We start from the raw sequence: 22337 nt of genomic DNA on the forward strand, positions 1-22337 counted from the left end.
ATTAGTGTAGAGGGGGAGAATAGCAGCAGGCCCTGGGAGACTCTCTGGAGGGGTGCTGGGAGGTTAGAGTACCCCCCACTATTCACAGAGTACCCCAAGTCAGAAGGGGACAAGAGGAGCGAAAGGAGGCTGCCCCAGGGGAGAGAAGGCTCCCCACAGTATTGTCCCACCCCTGAATCCCACAGGGACTGTAGCACTGACCCCTGATAATGCAGGCCTTGTTATCTGATCCTCGCTGGCCCTCCACATCGTCAGATCCCCTTGAGGGATGTGGGGGGAGCTGGGGTGTTTGAGACTATTGGCCAATAGGGACAGCATGTGCGCAGTAGTTGGATTCTTTCCCCCCTGACGAACTGGGCTGCCATCGGAGAAAGGGATGGCCTGGGACGCTGTACCCAAGCACTGGACTTCCGTGAACGTAGCCTGAGAAGTGCCTGGATTTTAGGTTGGGGAGGGGAAGAGGACCCCAGCCATTCTGGAATGGAGAGGAGCCCCGGCTGCCTCTAAAGGGAAGAAGGTAGAAATTCCTTATGTTTCAACTTGTGCGTGGGGTGGGGAGGGGAGGGCGGTTTCCAGCACATGATGTAAGTTTTTTCCCCAGGTGCAGGGCGAGGCAACCTGGCCCACACTCATCTGCACGCAGACGAGAGAGCATGGAACCTCCCTCCGCCTTAGAAGCGATGCAGAGCACCCCTGGAGAGGCGCACAACCACTGCCTTGCGTTTTCACAGGAAAAACAAGCAGTTAGTCTTTTAAACTCCTACCAGCTCCTGCCAAGCCTGCAGAGCTGGAACAGGACGTGGGTAACGGAGGAGGAGCCAAGCAGCTGCAATGCTGAGGACGACCACTCTGGAGACAGCAGGGTGCAGCTCCTGTGTTGGAAAGTCGTCCCCAGGCTGGGCCTGACCCCTTCACTTGTTCTCAGGGATGGATTGCCGGAGTTCAGCCAAGGGCGTGTCGGGAGCTTGGAATTTTCCCTTCCCATGCACCGGGGGGAGCACGGGGAGTGTCAGAGTGCTGGCAGCCACCATGAATTGAGAGAACGTTTCAAAGGCCAACAGAGGCTCCCTCCTCAAAGACATGTCCATAGGTGCTGGGGGGGCTTCCGCACCCCCTGGCTTGACATGGTTTCCATCACACACAGGGTTTACAGTTTGGTTCAGTGGCTCTCAGCACCCCCTACTATTCACATTGTTCCAGCCCCCTGGATGTCTCCATCTTTGGTATTTCTAGGGGGCCTGTCCACATGGGACACCCAAGCACTGGAAAATGCCAGAGGCAGCAATGAGCATATCCACAGGTCCCTTATTCTCCTCTCCCCCCGATTACCAAACTCTTTCCATTTTACTCCTCCCAAAGGACTTCCATTTTCTTCTTGTTTTTTCCTCCACTCCCAAGCTTCTCCATAATGCTCCTGACCATTCAAATCAATGGGAAGACACATTTGCTTCAATTGGCTTTGTCTCAGGCCTTAAGTACTAGTTGGGGTCTGGGGGACAGGGAGATGCAGCTACAGGGGGAAGAGGTGCATCCTGCCTTTAGACACAGATTTAGTTGGGGATTGGTCCTGCTTTGAGCAGGGGGTTGGACTAGATGACCTCCTGAGGTCCCTTCCAACCCTGATATTCTATGGTTCTATGACAGCCACTCTCCCTGGCTCTCAGTCACTCTTCTGGGAAGGGAGTTCCCTAAGCTGGGGTCTTGCAGTGACAGAGCTCTGGCATTTGAGCCCACAAGACTGATTCCTTGCCTCTCTGTTCTGCAGCCGCCCTGGTAAGATATGGCTGGCTAGACAGCTTCTGGGATAACTCAGTTCTAGCCTAGTCTATGAAGGGCTTATAGACTCCATACAGAGCCTTTTCTTATTGGGAAAGCAGATTTATTTCAATAGTTCTCACGTATTTTATTATTGTCAACATGCTCCTGAACGGCTATTTTGATTCCGTTGCCATGAGCCTTCTTTCTAAGTTACATTACCTGCCTCATCAGCTAGGGTGACGAAGCAGGACTTGGAGCAATCTAAAGGCAACGCTGCCTGCACTTCGTCTTATACCTTTAATTGAAGACATTGGTCAAAATCAAGGCCAAGTTAAAAAACAAAAATCAAAAAAGATCAATTGCCTTCGAACTCGTGGATGAAAAAAGGACAAGATTCCATTGGTCTACAGGGAGAGAGAGAGAGAGAAACCACCTCGTCAAGAGCCTTTTGCTAATTTCCCGAGGAAATGCTCAGGTGCAGACGGCGCACTTAAGCCTGAAAGGAAAGTTACAGCTCAACTCGTTCTCCTCAGTCTGATGAGAAGGTTCAGAGGTGGGAAAAGAAGGGACTTTTTGATCTAGCATGTAGCAGATCCACACCCCACCTAGAACACCAAGCTGGGCCAGGGATCAGGGAGACACAAAGCACTTTTGCCTCATGGAGGTGTTCAGGGACAACATGCATACAATAGAGAACAGCTCATTGCAAATCACTTTGCAAGAAAAATATTTTACTAAAAAAAACCACACACCCCTTATATCTTGGCCCTCAATTACTCGAGTGTCCGAATTTTCAGAAGGAATGTGTAATTTTCTGCGGGTCGGGGAGAGGAGCAGGGGATAGAGCTTTGAGTAAGGCTCCTGTTTTTACAGAGTCTAATAGGAACAAAAACATTTTCAACCAATGTTTAAGGTTTCAGTGAAAAAGCTCTTTAAAGTTTACGTATTCCCCCACAGTTAAATTCTGAACTGGAAGGGTGAGATTTGCAGAAGTCTTTACCATTCACATCAATAGGAGCAGAGTTAATCCAACACAGAGAGCACTGGAAAAAGTCACCTAAAGCATTTTGCTGCAGCAGGGTGAACCAGCAAATGAAAATGATTAGATAGAAGCAGAAAAAGCAGCCATCAGTCCAGAGAGTCACCCTCGAAGCCAAGTGAATGACAAAAATGTAACGGCAAATGTTAGAGATATTGAAAATTCTGTCAACAAATCATTATTCTGTCAACAAATTCCTTCTTTGGGGCTTCCCAGCTCATCCTGTCTACTCAGCGTTTACTCTACTCCTTAAAATTGTAAATTCTTTGGGGGCTGGGACTAGAGACTGTGCCAGGCCATTAGGGGACCTAAGCAGAAATATCCCCCATACACACAACACATACTAAAAAAGCAAATAGGGCACCTTCCATGAGCTGCTCAGGACCATAAGCAATTACTTAGTCTGCTTATGCCTGGGGATGTGTTTTGCATCTTGTAGAGAACGGAGGACATTATTTGTTACGCATCAGCAGTACGATTTTTATAGCAAGAATCATTCCCACATTAAATATATTGCATATCCCTAACAAGGTCTGCAGAGAGCTCAGAGATAGATACGTTGTATTTACTGAGGACCACCAGAGAAGTTGGAACATATCAGAATGAAAGCTTCCCTTACTAAAGGAGGACTAAGTTAAAACCCTGCCCCTGTTGCTGTGTAAGGAAAAGTTTGCGGGCCAGCAGGGCATGCCTCCCCTTTTTGTTTACAGCTGACACCATATGCTTTCCGTGGCTGTGGACAATCCCGGGTCTGGGTTAAGGAATTAGTCATTAACCCACCTGGGAACAGGGGCTTTGTGTTGAATACAGATAGCAGTTTGTGCTTCCTATTACACGTCAGCGTTAGTAAATTGCACGGAAATCCTTCTGCAAACTGAGTGCAAACGCTGGGGCAAACTGCGAGCAGTCAAGAGACACTTTTGAGCTTTTCAAAGGCCACGGTAGCATTGGCTGCAGAACAGTCGTGTAATCATTGGGTGTTTTGATAAGTTACCCAAAGGAGAGTCCATCCCCATCCCAGCATTTTGCATCCAGGTTAGACAGCTGGTGAATAAGTCAAATAATGTGCTGAAGTTAAGAAGAGGAAAATTTATGCCATCAGGAAAAGATTTCTTCCAACACCCCCCCCCCCAGTTTACAAGGTACACAGAGCATGCCTGCTCTGATGAAGGGGCAGGTTATAGTAGGGTCTTTTCATCTCTAATTTTCATTACTAGGTACCCCAAATGTAACCAGTAATAGAACTCATCTGGACCTCTGGCTGTGCAAATAGCCTAGCGCCTGCAACACACCTTGCTTGGTTTTCCACTGATTAAAAGGAACTTGTCTATCCATCTAGGTATTCCTATCATAGCATCTCAATGCTAATTCCCCCCCCACACACACACACAAAGTTAATTCATGCAAGCCATACCGCAGTATCTGCTTCACCTACTATAACAAAAGCAAATGAAATGTCAGCTCTTCCTATCCAGCAGGGATCTATTACATGTACATTTTGTTGTGGCATGAAGGCTTGAGTGCCATAAATTTTTATTGGTACCGCAGCAGTACCTAGAGGTCACAGTGTGCCCCCCCCCCCCCACACACACAAACTGTCGTAGCTCTAAACAGACCACACAAATGGTGGGAGAAGGCCGGTATTATGGAACCAGAGTCACAGAAATGTAAGGCTAGAAGGACCCTCAGGAAGCCATCTAGTCCAGCCCATTGTGCTGACGCAGGACCAGGTAAACTAGATCATCCTTGACTGGTGTTTGTCCAACCTGGTCTTAAAAACCTCCAAGGATGGGGATTCCACAACCTCCCTTGGATGCCTGTTGCAGAGCTTAAAACTATCAGAGTTCACAAATTTCTCTTAATACCTTAACCTGCAGCAAGGAAGATTCAGGTTACGCCGATTACTTCTTGTCCTACCTTCAGTGGACATGGAGAACAATTGAGCATCCTCCTTATAACAACCCTGATCATATTTTAATACTGTGGTCAGGTCCCCCCACCCCACCTAGTCGTCTTTTCTCAAGACTAAACATGCCCCATTTTTTTTTTTAAAACATTTCCTATTGATAAAAGGTTTAGAAAACCTGATCTTTTTTGTTGCTCTGCTTTGCACTCTCTAATTTGTCCACATTTTCCTGGTGCTCAGAACGGGACTCAGGACTCCAGCTGAGGCCTCACCAGTGCGAGCAGAGTGGGAGATTAGCTCCTGTGCCTTGCATACACCACACCTGTAAAAACCCTCCAGGAGGACCTTAGCCTTTTTCACATTTGCATCACATTGCTGACTTATTGGCTCTATGATCCACTATCGCCTGCAGATCCTTTTCAGCAGAACCACCACCTAGCCAACCGGTCCCCCTTTCGCAGCTGTACATTTGATTTTCCCTTCCTGAGGGTAGTACTTTGCGCTTATCTTTATTGAATTTTATCTTGTGGATTTCAGATCAATTCTCTAATTTGCCATGGTCATTTTCAATTCTAATCCTGTCCTTCAAAGTGCTAGTACAACCCCTACCACCGCGGTGTCATCCACAAATTTTATAAGCATACTTTCCATGTCATTAATGGATGTATGAAAATATTGAATGGTACCAGAGCCAGGCAGGACCCCACTAGTGTATCAGTGAAATAGGCTAGCGCTTGATTCTGCCCCCCCCCACCCCACCAAACAGTTCCCCCCTCATCCCCCACCCTGACATAAAAAATGAAAAAAATAAAAAAATTCCACAAGTAGATTTATGCATTTAAATATATCATTGTACATGGTTAATGTAGCCAAAGCTCAGTATGATAAATGGGAACATTTTCAAAAGCACCTAAGTGAATTAAGCTCCTAAATCTCTTTCAAAAATTACTTAGGAGCTTAGGCACTTAGGGGAAAATTTTACCCCGAGTCCTCACAATTTGAGTTTCTGTTCTATATAAAATTCTGCACGTACAATAGCACGCCTGTAGTAGGACCAATGTATGGCAGTGCTGGGAAGCTAAAAAGGTGGTTAGAAATCTAAAATAAAATTAAACATGTTCAACGTAAAATTAGTTTCGTGGTCCCATGTAAGAGCCTGATCTGATTCAATCAGGATTTCAGTAGCCAGTGGATCGGACTCTAAGCAGGGACTTGTGCTTACACATTACGAAGTGACGATGGTTTTTTGAAACTCAAACTTTTTCAGGCTGCTCGGCCATCACATGGGCAGATGTCTCTGAGTCCTTCCTTTTTTTAAATGTAAGTTATTAAAAAGTGACTAAGGGAAAGATTCTGATCTCAGTTAAAAATCCAGAGTAGCTCCATCAACGTCAAAAGAGTTATTCCAGATTTACACAACTACAGAACTGGCCTGTTGTGCCTAACACGATTTCCATTTGGGAGCCGAATGCGAGTGCTCTGTGCATAGCATGTGCGGTAACTGTATTGACTCCCTAAACTATCATCAACAAGGGTCGCAGCTCCACCCTCCAAAGCACATGGCTCCTACCGAATTCAGTGGCAGTCCCAATGGGGAATGCCGGTGCAAAACATAACCCCCGTGTGATGGGGGTCTGCAAACTAGGGGGTCTGCAAACCTGTGTCAAAACTTTGTGGATAAGGAGTCAATAAGCAGAGACCGGAGTTCTCCCTCAGCACAGATGAGAGCAGCTTAGAGAGCTATTATAGCATGTTATAATAGCACACACTTAAGAAAACCCACAAGCACAAGTGGACATCTTGTTTCGCACACTCCCCCCACAAGGCCTGTGTGTTATGTCACGTCAACAACACTCATACCAAATAGTCCCCAAGTATGTATTTACAAGGTATATGTGGCTGATGCAGGTTATTGACATAAGTTGTACAGTATGCGGTTCCTAAATACACAGCTTGGATCCGTTAATTACTTGTATCAGGATCTGAATGTAATGGGGTTTGTGGTCCATGGGAAATTTTTCTTACGGAGAAAAATTACACAGGACAGCACCTCCCAGGAAGATTTAAAATGGAGTGCGAACCAACATCAGCCCGGTATGGACTAAAAACACGCCTGCTTTACTCACATAAGTAGTTCCGGAAACAGAAGCAAGATCCGGATCCCTATCCATTACATGTTACATATTCTAGAAGGGACTGTAAACACTAGGCTTTCCCCCAACCCCCCATTTCCTTGTCCTTTCACCACCCCTACATTGTTCGTCAGCATACAGGTTTCGCCAGCATGACCTCTCCAAAATAAATTCTACGGGGCTCTTTTTATGGCTGCATTCATAACAAACTGTTAGTGCTCGTAACTCATTGAGATACTCTAGTATTCCACAACCCCCGCTCCCAGGACACACCCCTGTAGGATTCTAAGAGAGGCCTGCTGACGTTCTGCATTTTAAAACCAAGCAATAGTCTGTGCTCAGCTCATTTCCAAAACTCTGCACCCTCCATATGAGCAGAAGTGCCAGAGAAGACAGTGGGTATTGGCATCGGGAGAAATCAGAGTATCTGAGCTGAGATTTGTCAAGCGGGTCTTAAGAGTTTTAATGGGGGAAAAAAAATATCAGTTAGCCTTAGACAAGATCCACGCAGGGAGGTTACGGGCAGAGAACAACGTGTGGACAGGCAGGTTTGGGTAAGGTTTTCAGGCTGTACGATTAAGTGGAGATAAAGTAGGTTGGGAACCCCAGGAGCACATCAGCTCCCAGCCCTGGGCCCACAGAGCCATGTACTGAAACTTGATTTAGGCTAACTGGCATGAAGCCACTCCCCTTCACCTAGCTCAGACAGCGTGATGGACTCATTTACTTGGGGAGAATCTGTCTCAGCGTTGCGAGGACCTCTTACGGAAATGAATCCAATAAGGCTCGTCACCTTTAAAAGGCGAATTGATATCCTGAGCCAACTATAAAGCAGAGGGTGATGGAACAGAGACTTCAGCTGGCTTCAGTTCAAAGGCAGGTAACCACACTGGAGCATAGTCATTGTCTCAGGCCACAGCTGCAATTGCCGTACATGGTTATTCTGCCCATGGTGAAGCTGAACAAGGCAGCAATAAAGAAGATTAACTAGTAAATCTATGTAGGCAGATTAACAATCTGGGCCCTTGGGGAGAAATTCTAAATTACTTAATCAGGAATCCCTACGAATCATTACAAGGCATTCAAGACAGCAGTGAGAAGGAGATCAGGGTATGGGATAAGTTAACTTGAGGTCTATTAAATCTCCAAGGCAAGTGTCAGCTTCATAGAGGCACGGACGGAGGCCGTTTTTTCTCCTGGCAGAAATACTGTCATTTCCCCCATCATGGTTATGAATGGGGACGGTGTTTTAGAAAAGAAATTATCAGAATTCGTCATGATTTTAGAGTGATAATCACTTAAAGCAAGAGTCCCATGGAGACAGAAGGAAAGGGAACGGAGCTTACAGGCAAAGAGATTGGGGAAGAATTTGAAGACTATGTGGAGGACTTTTTCAAAAAGGAATAGAAGGAACTCTCACCACGAGTCTCCCCATGACTCTAGTGGGGTTGGGAAAGAAAACTCCACACCACCCTCATTTCTAAAGTTTCTCTTAGAGCCAGCTACGTGGGCAATTCAGCACCCATTAAGCTTCCTTATAGCCAGAAAGGGGTCACTTGTAACTGCTCCTGTTAAAACAACTCAAAGCAAGACAGACAGTTGGGCTCAACATTGCATGGTTCTGGGAGAGGGCACATCCAGTCAGCTAAGAAATACTTACGGCCCAAGAACAGTGGGGTTAGTTTTCTCAACAAGGGGACTTTCACGGAACATAAAGCCTTGCTGGACGTATTTATTGGTGTGTCATGGGGACACTGACCATTTCCCCAAACCCACTTGACTGGATGCATCATACCCATGGAGAATATTTCACAGCATTGCACCTCAGGGTCCTTTAAAGATCGTCAATGCGCTGTGACCCCTGCAGGACGCGGTTTTGAAGAAAACTTGATGAAACAGGCTGGGCTTAGCGATGAGCATTTATACACAAGAGCGTTTCCACAAGCCATGAAGGATCCCTTTGACAGGAGCACAAGCAGGCATTCAATTTCAAAGCTCGCTGGGGTTAACCTCTCTTATAGGACCCAGCAACACGTTCTGCTCTTCATTGGGCCATGTGCAGCAGCAGATTTACCAATACGCTATGGTGACATGGCAGGCAGAAAGGCACCGTCTGCGATGTATCTGTACATTCGGTATTGCTCGTTATCCCCTCCCCTGCCCTTTGGAGCTGGTAGTCACAGGGTGCAGCCAGCTATAATGGGATAAACACGCAGAAATGCCAACTCCTGGAAAAAATGTGGGAGAGGCAATTTCAGTTATCAAGGCAGCTGAATGGACACAGGCAGCAAGATTCAAAGGAAGATGCAGGCTGGAAGAACAAGGAGAGCATTCTGGCAGCTACCACCATGTAGAACAAGCTAAGAAGTAAATTCCAACTATACACTACAGCTATGCCGCCTCATCAACTTCCATAGGCTTTTTCAGGAGCATAGCAGTTGCAAAAAAGACTAACACTGTAGATAGTTTCACGTGGAGAGGATTCCCCACGAATTAGTTTTAGCTAGTACATCGCATAGCAACCCAGACTCCACACACACAAAAGGAGCTGTGCAATGTCTTGGTTCTCCAACATCGGAGACTCTGCAAAGCTGGCAGTCAGAATGATAACTGGCAAAGGTGCACAGTGTCACTTGCCGGCTGCATTTTAAGTAGAATCCCAAAGACAAGCAGGAACAAGCCTACTTTCAAAAACCCCAGGCACGTGCCCAAAGGCAAGCAGAATCCAAGTCAAATCAGCCTGCTGTATTAATCTCTAGTATACCGCAGCAATCTTTACAGGTTTTAAACCTGCATGTAAATGAATTCCTTAACCCCAGCTTTAATCTGTTCCCATGCTATTTATGGTTGATTTTGAAAACATAGACATGGATCTCCTCCTGGTGAGCCTGCTTTGCTCTCTCTCTCTCTGGCAGACTAGAAGGACGATAATCTTTCAACAAATTATTCTTTAATAAACCCTATTTAATCCCACTCACTTCACAAACAAATTTATTCATTACAGGAGCAGTAAGCCCACAGATGTGTTCTGAACCTCACTCCTAGAGACACTTAATAATTTTAACAGCTGCACAATCTACGTGCATGTTTAAATCAAAGCTATAGTAAGGCTACCTGCATACAGGATAGTTGACTACACACACACGTTGTGAGGGAGGTTTAGTTCTAGGAATAGTAGCTAAATTGTTTTTCTAGCTTGTCTCACAGCAGATCACTAGCCACAGGAAGCGGCCCAAACCTAACTGTATCCCTTTGGCATGTTTTCACAGCGCTAGTTTTTAATAAATATAACACTCCACCCTCAGAGCAGGGCTGTCCTCAGGATCCAGGTTATTGCCACTAGAAAGAACAATGGCTGTTTTAAGTATTTAGATTATACTACAGCTGAACCGTTAAAATAAGACGTGACTTGCGCTATAGAGAAGCATCGGAGTGAATCTGGCAAAATACATGTATGCTAGTACAGTTACAAGCACATAGGCTTTGGGCCCTATGCGCCAGGGATTGGTACAGATACCTTTATGATTTAGCATTTGCAGGACAATAGTACCTACAGCCCCCAGCCAAAATTAAAGGTCCCACTTATGCAGGCTCTGTGCAAAAAAAAAAAAAAAAAAAAAAATCAGAGACAGTAATTGCTCCTAGAAGCTCAGCATCTAAACAGACAAAGCTGGAGAAGGGAAGTACGACTGCCCTCATTTTAGAAACAGCAAACAAGGCTCTAAGCACAGCACACACCTAGCAATTCAGCAAAGCACTTGGTCACGTCTAACTTTTTACACAGATGTGTGTTTAAATGTCTTGCTGAACTGGGACCTAAGTGAGTTGCCCAAGGTCACATAGGAAGCCAGTGGCAGAACAAGGCATTGACTCTAGATTTCAAGTCCCAGGTCAGTACCAGGCATCAGTACTTCAGGCCTGTGAGACTTTTAACCTAGGTTCCCCTCCCTGCCTTAAGGCCAAAAACTCCCTCCCCACTGCTGCCTGACCCAGATATTCAGGCCCAAATGGTGCTTTAAGTGATTCCGTTACTCCACAGGACACTGGTTTGACTGAGAACAGCACATGGCCCTCAGTTCTGAGAGCTCTCCAACTCCCCATGGATTGAGACAGCTGCCAACTTCTTGCATGAGGACCTGGAGCAGACCGAGCTCCATTTCAGGCTGGAGCACACTGAGGAGAATAGGAGCCTGTGGCTGCTCCATGGAACCAGTCAAGGCCCCCGTCTGGCAGACCGATAGAGTGGCTCATAAAGGTTGAGAATCACTGCTGTCGAGACACCATCCTAAATCACAGAAGTCTTACTAGCGACCATTGAGTGCAGTAACTAGTTAAAATCACAGCGCCAAATCGAAGCGAGGCTTTGGAAGATTTCCCTGCCTCTGATAAATTTCTCCCGTCTCATGAGATGCCACTCAGCCACCTGTTTTACCTACATTTTTGGGGGTGCCGCTCATTGAAATAGTGGCAGATCTGACTTTAAAAAACACCTGTTCCCCTTGGTACTCACAGCAAACTGCAAATTCAAAACATGAACTTGATAGCTAAGGAACTGCTGACTCAAAGCCCACTGAAACCAATGGAAAGACTAATTGATCGCACTGGGCTTTGACTCAAGCCCTGAGTAAGCATGGTTGCTGCTGGTAGATTCTTCACACTCTGGGCCCTCCCTACAATGCTAGTTAAGTGAGCAACCAACAGAGACGGGCTATAAAACCTTGCCACAGCACCGTAATGTGTCCTGCATTCATTTCCTTGAGCAGCCCACATCACGTTTACATCACGTGGAACAGCTGAGCGTGACCTTAAGACAACTTTGATGTCTGTAGGCCAAAAGAACCAGTTACATAATAGTCCGAGCAAGCAGAGAGACAGGTAGATAAGGCCTAAAAACTTTAGAAGTCACTAATTTGTTGCACCGTCTGTTCGAACACATGTACCACTTGAAAGAGATATTTGCACTAGAATATATTTATTAGGCATTTACAAGAGAGAGGCCAACTAATTTGTATAAGACCATAAGAATGGCTATACTGGGTCAGACCAATGGTCCATCTAGCCCACTATCCTGTCTTGCAACAGTGGCCAATACCAGATGCTGGAGAGGGAGTGAACAGAACAGGGCAATTATCAAAAGATCCATCTTCTGTCATCCAGTCCCAGTTTCTGGCAGTCAAAGACTTAGGCTTTGACCATCTTGGCTAATTGCCATTGATGGACCTATGCTCCATAAATTTCGTCTCATTCTTTTTTGAACCCAGTTTACTTTTGCCCTTCACAACCTCCCCTGGAAGTGGGCTCCACAGGTTGACTGTGCACTGTGTGAAGAAATACTGCCTTGTGTTGGTTTTAAACCTGCTGCCGTTCATTTCATTGGGTGACCCTTGGTTCATGTGTTATGTGAAGGAGCAAATGACACTTCCCTAGTCACCCTCACCACATCAGTCGTCTCTCTTCCAAGTTGAGCAGTCCCAGTCTTTATTAATCTCTCCTTGCAGGGAAGCTGTTCCACACCCCTAATCATTTTTGCTGCCCTTCTCTGGACCTTTTCCAGTTCTAATGTACCTTTTTTGAGATGGGGCAACCAGAACTGCACGTAGTATTCAAGGTATGGGCATACCATGGATTTGTAGAGTGGCATTTTTATATTTTCCTGTCTTATTTTCTATCCCTTTCCTAATGGTTCCTAACAGTCTGTTAGCTTTTTGGACTGCCTCTGCATGTTGAGTAGATGTTCTCAGAGGTCTATCCACAAGCTCTCTTTCTTGAGTGGTAACAGCTAATTTAGACCCCATTATTTTTATGTATAGTTTGGATTATGTTTTCCAATGTGCATTACTTTGCATTTATCACCATTGAATTTCATCTGCCATTTTTGTTGCCCAGTCACCCAGTTTTGTGAGATCCCTTTGTAACTCTTTGCAGGCAGCTTTGTTGCATGGCGATATTACCATTTAAGGCCCCAAGCCTGAAACTCCTTGTGCCTGAGTGGACTGCTGTGCCCATGTGGAGTTTAACTGAAGTAGGGCTTCTGCACAGGGTCAACAGTCTGTACTTGGCTAAAAGCTGGAAGATCAAGGCTTAAACTTGCAGTCGAGAGCTATCTACTGTTCCCTTATTCATCTAGTTTATGAAAACATTGGGGATTTTATGTATTAAGAAGGGTTCCTAACCTGTTAGGTTAGAATACAAACTCGCTTAGATTCGAGTAAGGAATGTACCAAGTAATCTATTTGCAATCTGGACAGATTTTTCCATTGCTGGAGAATAAGCTTCACAATCCTAACAGGTATTGAGTTGTGTGAATGATATTAAACTCCTCTTCTTTTCAATACTAGTTGAGTTAGATGTTGCACTACAATTCTAATAAGAATTGGCTAAACAAGGTTGTCTGGAGGGATTAAAAATTCATCCATTCATTTTGGTCTGATGAGGTCTACAAACTAATGGGCCAGATTCTCAGCTGCTGTAGATCAATGTTTCTTCATTGATTTGTTCACAATAAGGTCATAACTATTTATGTTCACAATAAGGTCATAACTACCTCAAGCTGTGGAGGTAGGTAAATATCATTCATGGGGAAACTGAGGAAGAGATATTAAGGGCTTGATTTGAGAAGTGCTGAGCACCGTCTGCTCCCTTGAAGGCGGTGGGAGCAGCAGGCGCCCAGCTACTTTGGAAACTTGGCCTTGCGGCTCCAATTCAGCATGTTCTTAAGATTACCCACATGCCTAACTCCATCCCGGCCCGGCAAAGCACGTAAGCACATGCTGAAGTCTCACAAAGTCAGTGGGAGAGGACCATAGCTAGGATTCTCAAAGTGGCCTCAAGGAGTAAAAAGCATCCACCCCACATTGACTTTCAATAGGCCAACTCATTTCCTTTGACCCCTTTGAAAATCGCAGCCCACGTGCGAAGAATTAAGCACGTACTTAAGTGATCTGCTGAATCAGGGTTTTGATGACTTGCCCTGTGCCATAGATTGAGTCATAGTCAAAAATGGGATTAGAACTCAGGCATATTCTGGTTTCTTGTACACTGGGCGAGAGGATTGCAGAGCAGCAGGTCCTTGACAGAAAAGGTTTGCCCCTCAGTATCGCCATTAGAGGACAGGAAGACAATCAGCGGTTCCAACCCCACTGCCATATTGGTTAAACAGCTAGGAAATGAACAATAGGGCAGACCCATTGGAGCACGGGGCACATTCATCACTATAAACCTTGGGACTTGGCCCAGGTTACACGTTGTAGATTGAATAGTTCTTCCTCTGTACCTCTCTTGCCAGCAACAATCCTGTCTTGCAGTGTCCTGTGCTAGCTAGCAAGGGGATGGATATAATGAAATCTCAACATGTGCTACCATACATTTATCTTAGGATGATAACGTTACAAGCAGTCCTGTAATTAATTGCTTTATCTTTGAGTTTATTGCTTTCGTGGTTTCCAGATCTAAACCACACATTATTGGACAGCGTTCTACAGTGTAATAAATCACTAGTTTTTTTCCAAAGCTTTTCCTTACAAAGGAGACAAGTTGGAAATATGTGGGCTCATCTAATATTATGGATGCTCCATGTGAATAAGCCGGATCCTGAGCTGTAAGATCTGTGCAACCATCAGAGTTTAAATTTTAAAAAAGTGGTTCCCTTTGACTACATTAGAGAATTTTTAATTAAGTGTGTTTATTCAAATTAGTAATTGCAAAAAGAAAGTCAGGGAAGTTGCATTAGACAAAGGACTACAAGGACACATGGGCATAATAACCTCAGAGTCAACACTATTCCAATGGATAGGAAGTGACCTATTGTCACTTACTAGGAAAGGCGGGGGGTGGGGCGGGGGAAGAAGATCAGTTCCTGTAAAACACCAAACCAGGTGACACTGCTCTTCAGCAAACAGACACAGGCCCTGAGGAGCAGCTTTTTAGAGACTCATTTTTGGTGGACACATCGTCATATCCGAAGGCCTGACCCTGCAGTGCTCTGAACACCCTCACCTCCCACTGACTCCAAAGGGAGTGGAAGTTGTCAGCAACCCTACTTTAGAAAATAAGAGCTCTAAGATGTCTTGCAGCTATAAGGCAATATTTGCATTCATATGTTATTGTGAGCTATAGATATGAAAGTAGCAGGAAAGTACTGTCCTTTCAAAGTACAGACAAATCCATGCCCCCACAAGTGGGTGCAGAGGTCATCATGCATGGAAGATGGAGTAGGAGACACAACATTTACTATGAGCCCGATATATGCAGACTTCAAGTGATGTTAAGTTGTTCTGTATCATACCTGTGCATCACTAAGGTTTACACTACCTTAGCTGGCTGAGGCTGTAACATTAAGTACTTTGTGCATTAGTAAATTGAGCCCTAACTAAATCAAAGATCCCTAGACCCTCCTCTGCCATGCTTTCCGACCAGTATGCTGAATGCTGGCCAAACACTCAGCATAGATACGTGAAACAGACTGTGCAGCAAGGCATGGCTTTGCCCCTGTTCTAACGCCACTTCTCTCTGCCCTAAATAACCCTGGTCATTCCGAGTTGGAAACAATTCACTGTATACATTATTTCTGTTATTTATTACATTATTTCAGAATCCAGGAAAGGCTGGGCCATAATTACAACAACATGTGCAATATTGCAGAGTCAGTTCCTGATCGCTGGCTTCGGAAGAAGGCTCCACTTCTGCACGAAAACATTTGCCTTCCTAACACAAGAACTATTTTTCACTCCATATTGGGATTTATAAACTGCCCTGCCAAGCAGTCAACTTGCCAAATTATAGCTCTGCATGGCCATTGAGCAGCAATGCCAAGAACAGAAGTCTAGAGCGAGAGAACTCTCAACGACAGTAACGTTTCAGTTTTAAATGAAATTTAAGTACCTCTTACAGAACAGAAAAAAAAATTCCTCAGGGAACATTTTCAGGGATGTTCAGAGGAAATCAGACAATTCTTTTGATTGTTACTGGAAATTGTAGGTATAGAAATTGCTTGCTATAGAAAAAAAATGCACCCTTCAGGATACAAGATTATAGAAACACAAACCCGTATTTACTGTTAATACTTTGTCCTGACAGCCAAAACGCAAATTGGTTCTCCAATTCCCTCTGCTTTCCATACGTAATTGTTTATAAAGGAAGCAATAAAAGTTTAGCAGGACCAGTAGACAAGGCTGATTGATCACATATTGGCTTAGGAGAGACGCTAGCCCCAAACAGGAGCAGACACTAGCCTTACTGCGCCAATAGCTTCCTACTCTGGTGCATCTACAACACAACACAGCTCTAGTCTTTAGCCATTCATACAGACTGTATCCTGAAATGCTTTACAAAGTTAACCACCACAGTTAGAGAGTGGAATCATCACAGCAGGGTGAGAGAGAAACAGAGGTACACAGAAAGGAGAAACAAACTTGTTTTCATGGGAAATTTGAAAGCTGGGGGTGGGGAGGAGGAGAAGATAAAGTGGAGGAACAGAGCAAAGCTGTTCCAGAGGATAGGAGCTGCACAGAAGGTTCTTGCACCAACTCTGCTGAGGGGTGGGATAAAGAGGAGGCTGGTGCTAATGGACTGGGGACAGGAACAAAGTCAGAGGAGAGGCTACATTGCTGTAACTTACACCTTTCAGCCCCCACAACAAAGAAGTCCCATGACACCTAGGATTTACGGACGTTGGCCATGAGCTGACATATGAGCAGTCCCATTGAAGTCAGAGGGTCTACACACATGCATATAGTTAAGCGTGTGCATCAGTGTTTGCAGGATCAGGGCTTTAGACTGAACCCTATAGACCAACATATATAGTTTACACACCCATGCCATCCCTCGACCAGAAATGGGCTCATTGGGTCCAAGTGGAATGGAGTCGAAGGGACACAGCACCTCTACATTTGGTTCAGAGAAGGTATGTAGGTTAGGATGGAGCAAATCCACGTAGTGACATTACAAGGCAGACAGTTTTGAACTGGATTATGAAATATTATATATACATACACATATATACCTGCACACCCCCATGAGGAAACCCCACTGACTGCCCCAGTCACCAACTGCACGATGAACATGATGCAGAGAAGCCATCGGTGATTGGAGAAATGAGCCCTGCTCTAAGACGATGATATATTACAGCAAGAAGGGAGGTGAAAGGAGCATCACTAGAGGTTCACAGTACCCCATAATTGATTAAATCCAGTGGTCTCAGAAGGAAAAAAAGACAAGTGATTGTGGTGTTGTTAGCACTGTTAAATGTTACATCAGCTCTTCCATTAGAGATCTGATTTTATGTTGGTTTGCAACTTGGCCACAGAAATTCATTGTGAGCTGAAGCTTAGGAAAGATAAGGAAACGCCCTTTAAATTTACACACAGGCCCAAATTTTGCAGTCAGATACATGCTGGCAGACCCTTCTACCCTCAAAGGGCCACGGATTGAGGTCATATCTTGTTCTATATTATTTAGGAACTTCTACAGGGGTTTGAGCACAAAAACTTTGATGTTTACCTTTAAACAACTTCGACTTTTAGAGAGACCCATCTTGCAACAAAACTAGTGCCAATCCATGAATGTACAGTCGAGGAAAGACACAATGTCTGCCCCAGATGCAGTGAGCATCCACAACTCCCACTGAAGTCAACAGGAGTTGTGGATGTTCTATACTTTAGGATCAAGTACCCTCTTCCCCGTCAGAAAGTTTTAAGGTCAGCGCACAGTCTGGGTCTGGCTTTTCTTTTACTGCTGGCTCCTGAAGCAGAATATAGTAGACGCCTTGGAACTGCCAATTTTTCAGCACACATCTGCACACAGGCACCTCAAAAGGTGGCGTGCCAGGTACCGCACCTGAGCGGCAATGGAATCACATTTCATTTTATGTGCTACATATACATAGAATCATAGAATATCAGGGTTGGAAGGGACCCCAGAAGGTCATCTAGTCCAACCCCCTGCTTGAAGCACGACCAATTCCCAGTTAAATCATCCCAGCCAGGGCTTTGTCAAGCCTGACCTTAAAAACCTCTAAGGAAGGAGATTCTACCACCTCTCTAGGTAACGCATTCCAGTGTTTCACCACCCTCTTAGTGAAAAAGTTTTTCCTAATATCCAATCTAAACCTCCCCCACTGCAACTTGAGACCATTACTCCTCGTTCTGTCATCTGCTACCATTGAGAACAGTCTAGAGCCATCCTCTTTGGAACCCCCTTTCAGGTAGTTGAAAGCAGCTATCAAATCCCCCCTCATTCTTCTCTTCTGCAGGCTAAACAATCCCAGCTCCCTCAGCCTCTCCTCATGTCATGTGTTCTAGACCCCTAATCATTTTTGTTGCCCTTCGCTGGACTCTCTCCAATTTATCCACATCCTTCTTGTAGTGTGGGGCCCAAAACTGGACACAGTACTCCAGAGGAGGCCTCACCAATGTCGAATAGAGGGGAACGATCACGTCCCTCGATCTGCTCGCTATGCCCCTACTTATACATCCCAAAATGCCATTGGCCTTCTTGGCAACAAGGGCACACTGCTGACTCATATCCAGCTTCTCGTCCACTGTCACCCCTAGGTCCTTTTCCGCAGAACTGCTGCCTAGCCATTCGGTCCCTAGTCTGTAGCGGTGCATTGGATTCTTCCATCCTAAGTGCAGGACCCTGCACTTATCCTTATTGAACCTCATCAGATTTCTTTTGGCCCAATCCTCCAATTTGTCTAGGTCCTTCTGTATCCTATCCCTCCCCTCCAGCGTATCTACCACTCCTCCCAGTTTAATACAAGGCGGCAGCAGCAGCAGCTAGAGACCAAGTATGACCTTTAGCTTGAATTTGCTCAGCATATCTTGGTTCATGTTATCACCTTATCGTTTAAGCTGGTGGTGTTAATGTCTGGGAGAATCCCATTCACAAACTTGTAGCTTTGCTACTTGGAAAAGCAAAACCTTTCCAGTTCCATATTACAAGATCACTAGGACACTCTCTAAGACAAGAAGAAAAAGGAGGACTTGTGGCACCTTAGAGACTAACCAATTTATTTGAGCATAAGCTTTCGTGAGCTACAGCTCACGCTCAAATAAATTGGTTAGTCTCTAAGGTGCCACAAGTCCTCCTTTTTCTTTTTGCAAATACAGACTAACACGGCTGCTACTCTGAAACCTCTCTAAGACAATGGCCTCAACCAAACACCCTCGTGTTTGCCACGGTATGATGCAAGGTTCCGCTGCTATGACCAAGCAGCGGTTCCACACTTCACTGGCAGCACAGACAACTTAACTGCAGCCATTCTCCCCCCAACACACACGTCACTTTTACAAAGCATCAACTGTATCGTATATTTGTATTGGAGAATATTGTGACTAAAGGGACACTAATTTGACAAATCCAAAACTCGACTGTACATTTGCAACTCTCCACTCTTATGCCAACTCCATTTTCCACGAGCAGGCAAGTGGACTGGGTAGAGATGAAAAGCCAGTCAGGAAGGGAACTGAAATAAACAAGAATCCTGCACAGGATTTTCTTCACCTGGACAAAGAGCAAGGACAGCACCACATGAGTGACTTTACCTGCAGTCCCAACAAACTCAGAATCCAGCCCGGTTTTACTGAGGAGGGATCACACATCCTAAGAGCTGGCATTTTAAGGCTATCCCACAATATTGCAGCACCCTTCAGTTAAGGGTCCATGAAGAAAAATGTAAGTTTAAGGGACAGGCACAGTTTATGCTTGTCTGACATGATATACATATTTTTAACTTGTACTCAACTGTGCTATTAAAAAGGAAGTACTTCAGAAGGCCCAAACTGGCTGATCTAACATCTGGACCATTTCACACGTCCCCGTGTGTTTGTTTTGAAATTAATTCTTTATGTACTTTTTTCTAAATAAATGTTTCCAAATTCTAGGAAATAAATAAATCAGTGCACGAGCAGCTCAGTAACAAACCAATATAAACAAACAATCTACCACATAAGAAATACCCTTCAGCATGGAAGCATATTCCAGTGTGGATGGAGAAACAATTGGAGAAACAAGCTTCAGGGTTCAAGCTTTCAAGAAGCAATAAAGAGAATATCATTTTAAGATGATGTGAATATTACCAACAGAGTCATTTTAGATACTAGGCACTATATTCATATACTTATTATGCTAGTGATGCTACAGACATTAGATCATGTTACTTTTCGACAAAGGTTTCATCTAGCCTCTTCCACAAGCAATCTAGAAATGCAGAGATGCCTTGCCAGTGATAGATGCAGATACAAATATCCAACATCAAAAAGTGCAGCTGTGTATTACAGAGGGATTACTACACTGTGAAAGCTGATTTATGACAAACTGTCAAAGGGCATTGGACTTTTTTTTTTTTTTTTTTTTTTTTTTTTAACATGAATGCCAACAAATTGAAGTGTACAAACCCCCCTTTTGTGCGGGAAAGCTAGCATTTAGGAACGCTGGGCCAGAAGTGTGTCCAGCACCCAACAGATCCCATTGGAAATCCGGCCTTAATAGTGGAGGCTGAGGACTTTTGAAAATCTGGCCCCTCGCCTTCATCGGCTTTTATACGTTCCACATACTCTCGGGGTGAAAACGATCACTTCCGAGAGCAAACAGCTACCTGATGGGTGTGCGCAAAGGTGCTTTTCCACTTGCAAGAGTGGAAGTCCCTTTGAATACATCCGTTAGCATATTCGTGGTCAGATCCTTTACACTATATTACTGGGGTGTCCTGAAGACTATCCAAACCAGATGTGTAAGCAGATGGGACAGGGTTACAGGAGAGCAGAGACGCTCCGTGTGCGGAGAACAGCAGAGGGGTTGCTCAGCGGGAAACCAGTCAGTTACCCAACTCCCCATGGCTAGTGCCAGGGCAGAGTATTTGCCTCTCTGTCTGGGTGATTAGCTGGGCACTGGGGAATGGAATTTCTCCCATTTCCCCACAGGTGGCTGTCTGGGAGGCAGCCGCCTGGCAGAGGAGGAGAAAGGCCCTTGGCCCAGTCTACCAGAGGCAGATGCCTGCATATGGGAAAGGATATGAACCGGTCTCCCTGTGGGTCCAGCTTGGGTAATGGGATAAGGCCCTTCCCTTGCCCTCTTGTGCCTGGGTATCGAGGCGGGAATTGCCCCCAGACCTTGGCACTGGGAGATGCCCTGTCCCCCTGCTGCCGGGGCACAGTCATGAGGGGAGGGAGGGGCAGGATCCTTACACCAGGTGCTTGGATGAGTGCCCCTGGGGGCAGGAAGGGAGAAGCTGCCCTCATGTCGCCCCCCCCCGCTGGATAATTGGCGCGGGGGGGGGAAGGAACCTGCCCCCATGCCGCCCCCCGGCTGGGTAATTGGCGCGGGGGGGGGGGGAAGGAACCTGCCCCCATGCCGCCCCCCCGCTGGGTAATTGGCGCGGGGGGGGAGGGGAGGAACCTGCCCCCATGCCGCCCCCCCTCGCTGGGTAATTGGCGCGGGGGGGGAGGGAGAGGAACCTGCCCCCACGCCGCCCCCCCGCTGGGTAATTGGCGCGGGGGGGGGAGGGAGGAAGGAACCTGCCCCCATGCCGCCCCCCCCGCTGGGTAATTGGCGCGGGGGGGGGGGAGAAGAACCTGCCCCCATGCCGCCCCCCCCCAGGCCCCGCCGCCTCCCCAGCCCGGGCCGCCATGTTAGTAGCTGCCTCCCCCGGTCCCTGCGGCGGCTGCCCGGGCCTAGCGCGAAGCCGGCGCGGCGGTGCCAGGACCCCCCCCCCCCCCCAGCCAGCGGGGGTGTCAAGGCGCGGGGGGACCCCCCCCCACCCACACAGCGCTAACCAGCCCGCTGGGGTGGGGTCACCAGCCCCGCTGGCTCTAGCGCTGCCCCAGCCCCCTCCCCGGGCACCCCTTGAAGGGCAACATCCCCCCCCGCACCCACAGGCAGCCTCCGCGCCCTTCCCCTCCCATCCCCGTGTAAAGGGGCGCAACCCACCCCAGCGCGATCCCAGCCCCCCTCCACCCAGCCACAGCTGCTGGGGTGGGGGGCTGCTCTCTACGCCCCACATCTACCAGCCCTTGGGGGCGTTTGCTCCATTCCCCCCCCCCCCCACCAAAATCAAACGCACGCTCCTCGGACCCTTCCCCCTCCCACGCGTGGAAAGTTTCACCCCCACCCAGGCGAGCTTTGCACCCCGGCGCGGGGAACAGGTGCTCTCGGCTGGGCTGCTCCCGGGCGGGGGGGGGGGGGGGTTTAAAGCCCATCGCAGCTGACAGCGGGGGGGGGGAGCACAAGTATTCGGCCCCCCCCCCGCCGTTTTAGGGAGTGCCTAGAATCACTAGGGCTCGGAGAGGGGGTGGGGGGGTATACACACTCACCGAGTCACACTCACGCACACTCACCCGAAATCCTGGTCCATGGACTTGAAGAAGAATTTGTAGCTGTGCACAGGCCGGTTGCTGAGGACATTTTTAAAATCTGTCAGCGTGACTTTCTCCGGGGGGACGGGCAGCTTCACCAGGTAGGGGGTCTCCTCCTCGTCGATGTGGTAGATGATTTTAGTCTCCGCCAT

General features: G+C 46.6%; 1 protein-coding gene across 3 annotated transcripts in view; it reads right to left on the reverse strand.

The window, feature by feature from the left end:
* DVL1 (dishevelled segment polarity protein 1) overlaps window positions 1–22337 on the reverse strand; it is a 174411-nt gene extending 152074 nt beyond the window's left edge. For all 3 annotated transcript variants that reach the window (XM_077837159.1, XM_077837158.1, XM_077837160.1), the window contains exon 1: window positions 22168–22337. In XM_077837159.1, coding sequence (XP_077693285.1) covers window positions 22168–22337 — 170 coding nt within the window. The remainder of the gene's footprint in view (window positions 1–22167) is intronic.

This window comes from Eretmochelys imbricata, chromosome 18 (genome assembly GCF_965152235.1).
Source record: "Eretmochelys imbricata isolate rEreImb1 chromosome 18, rEreImb1.hap1, whole genome shotgun sequence".
NCBI classification, from domain to species: domain Eukaryota; kingdom Metazoa; phylum Chordata; order Testudines; family Cheloniidae; genus Eretmochelys; species Eretmochelys imbricata.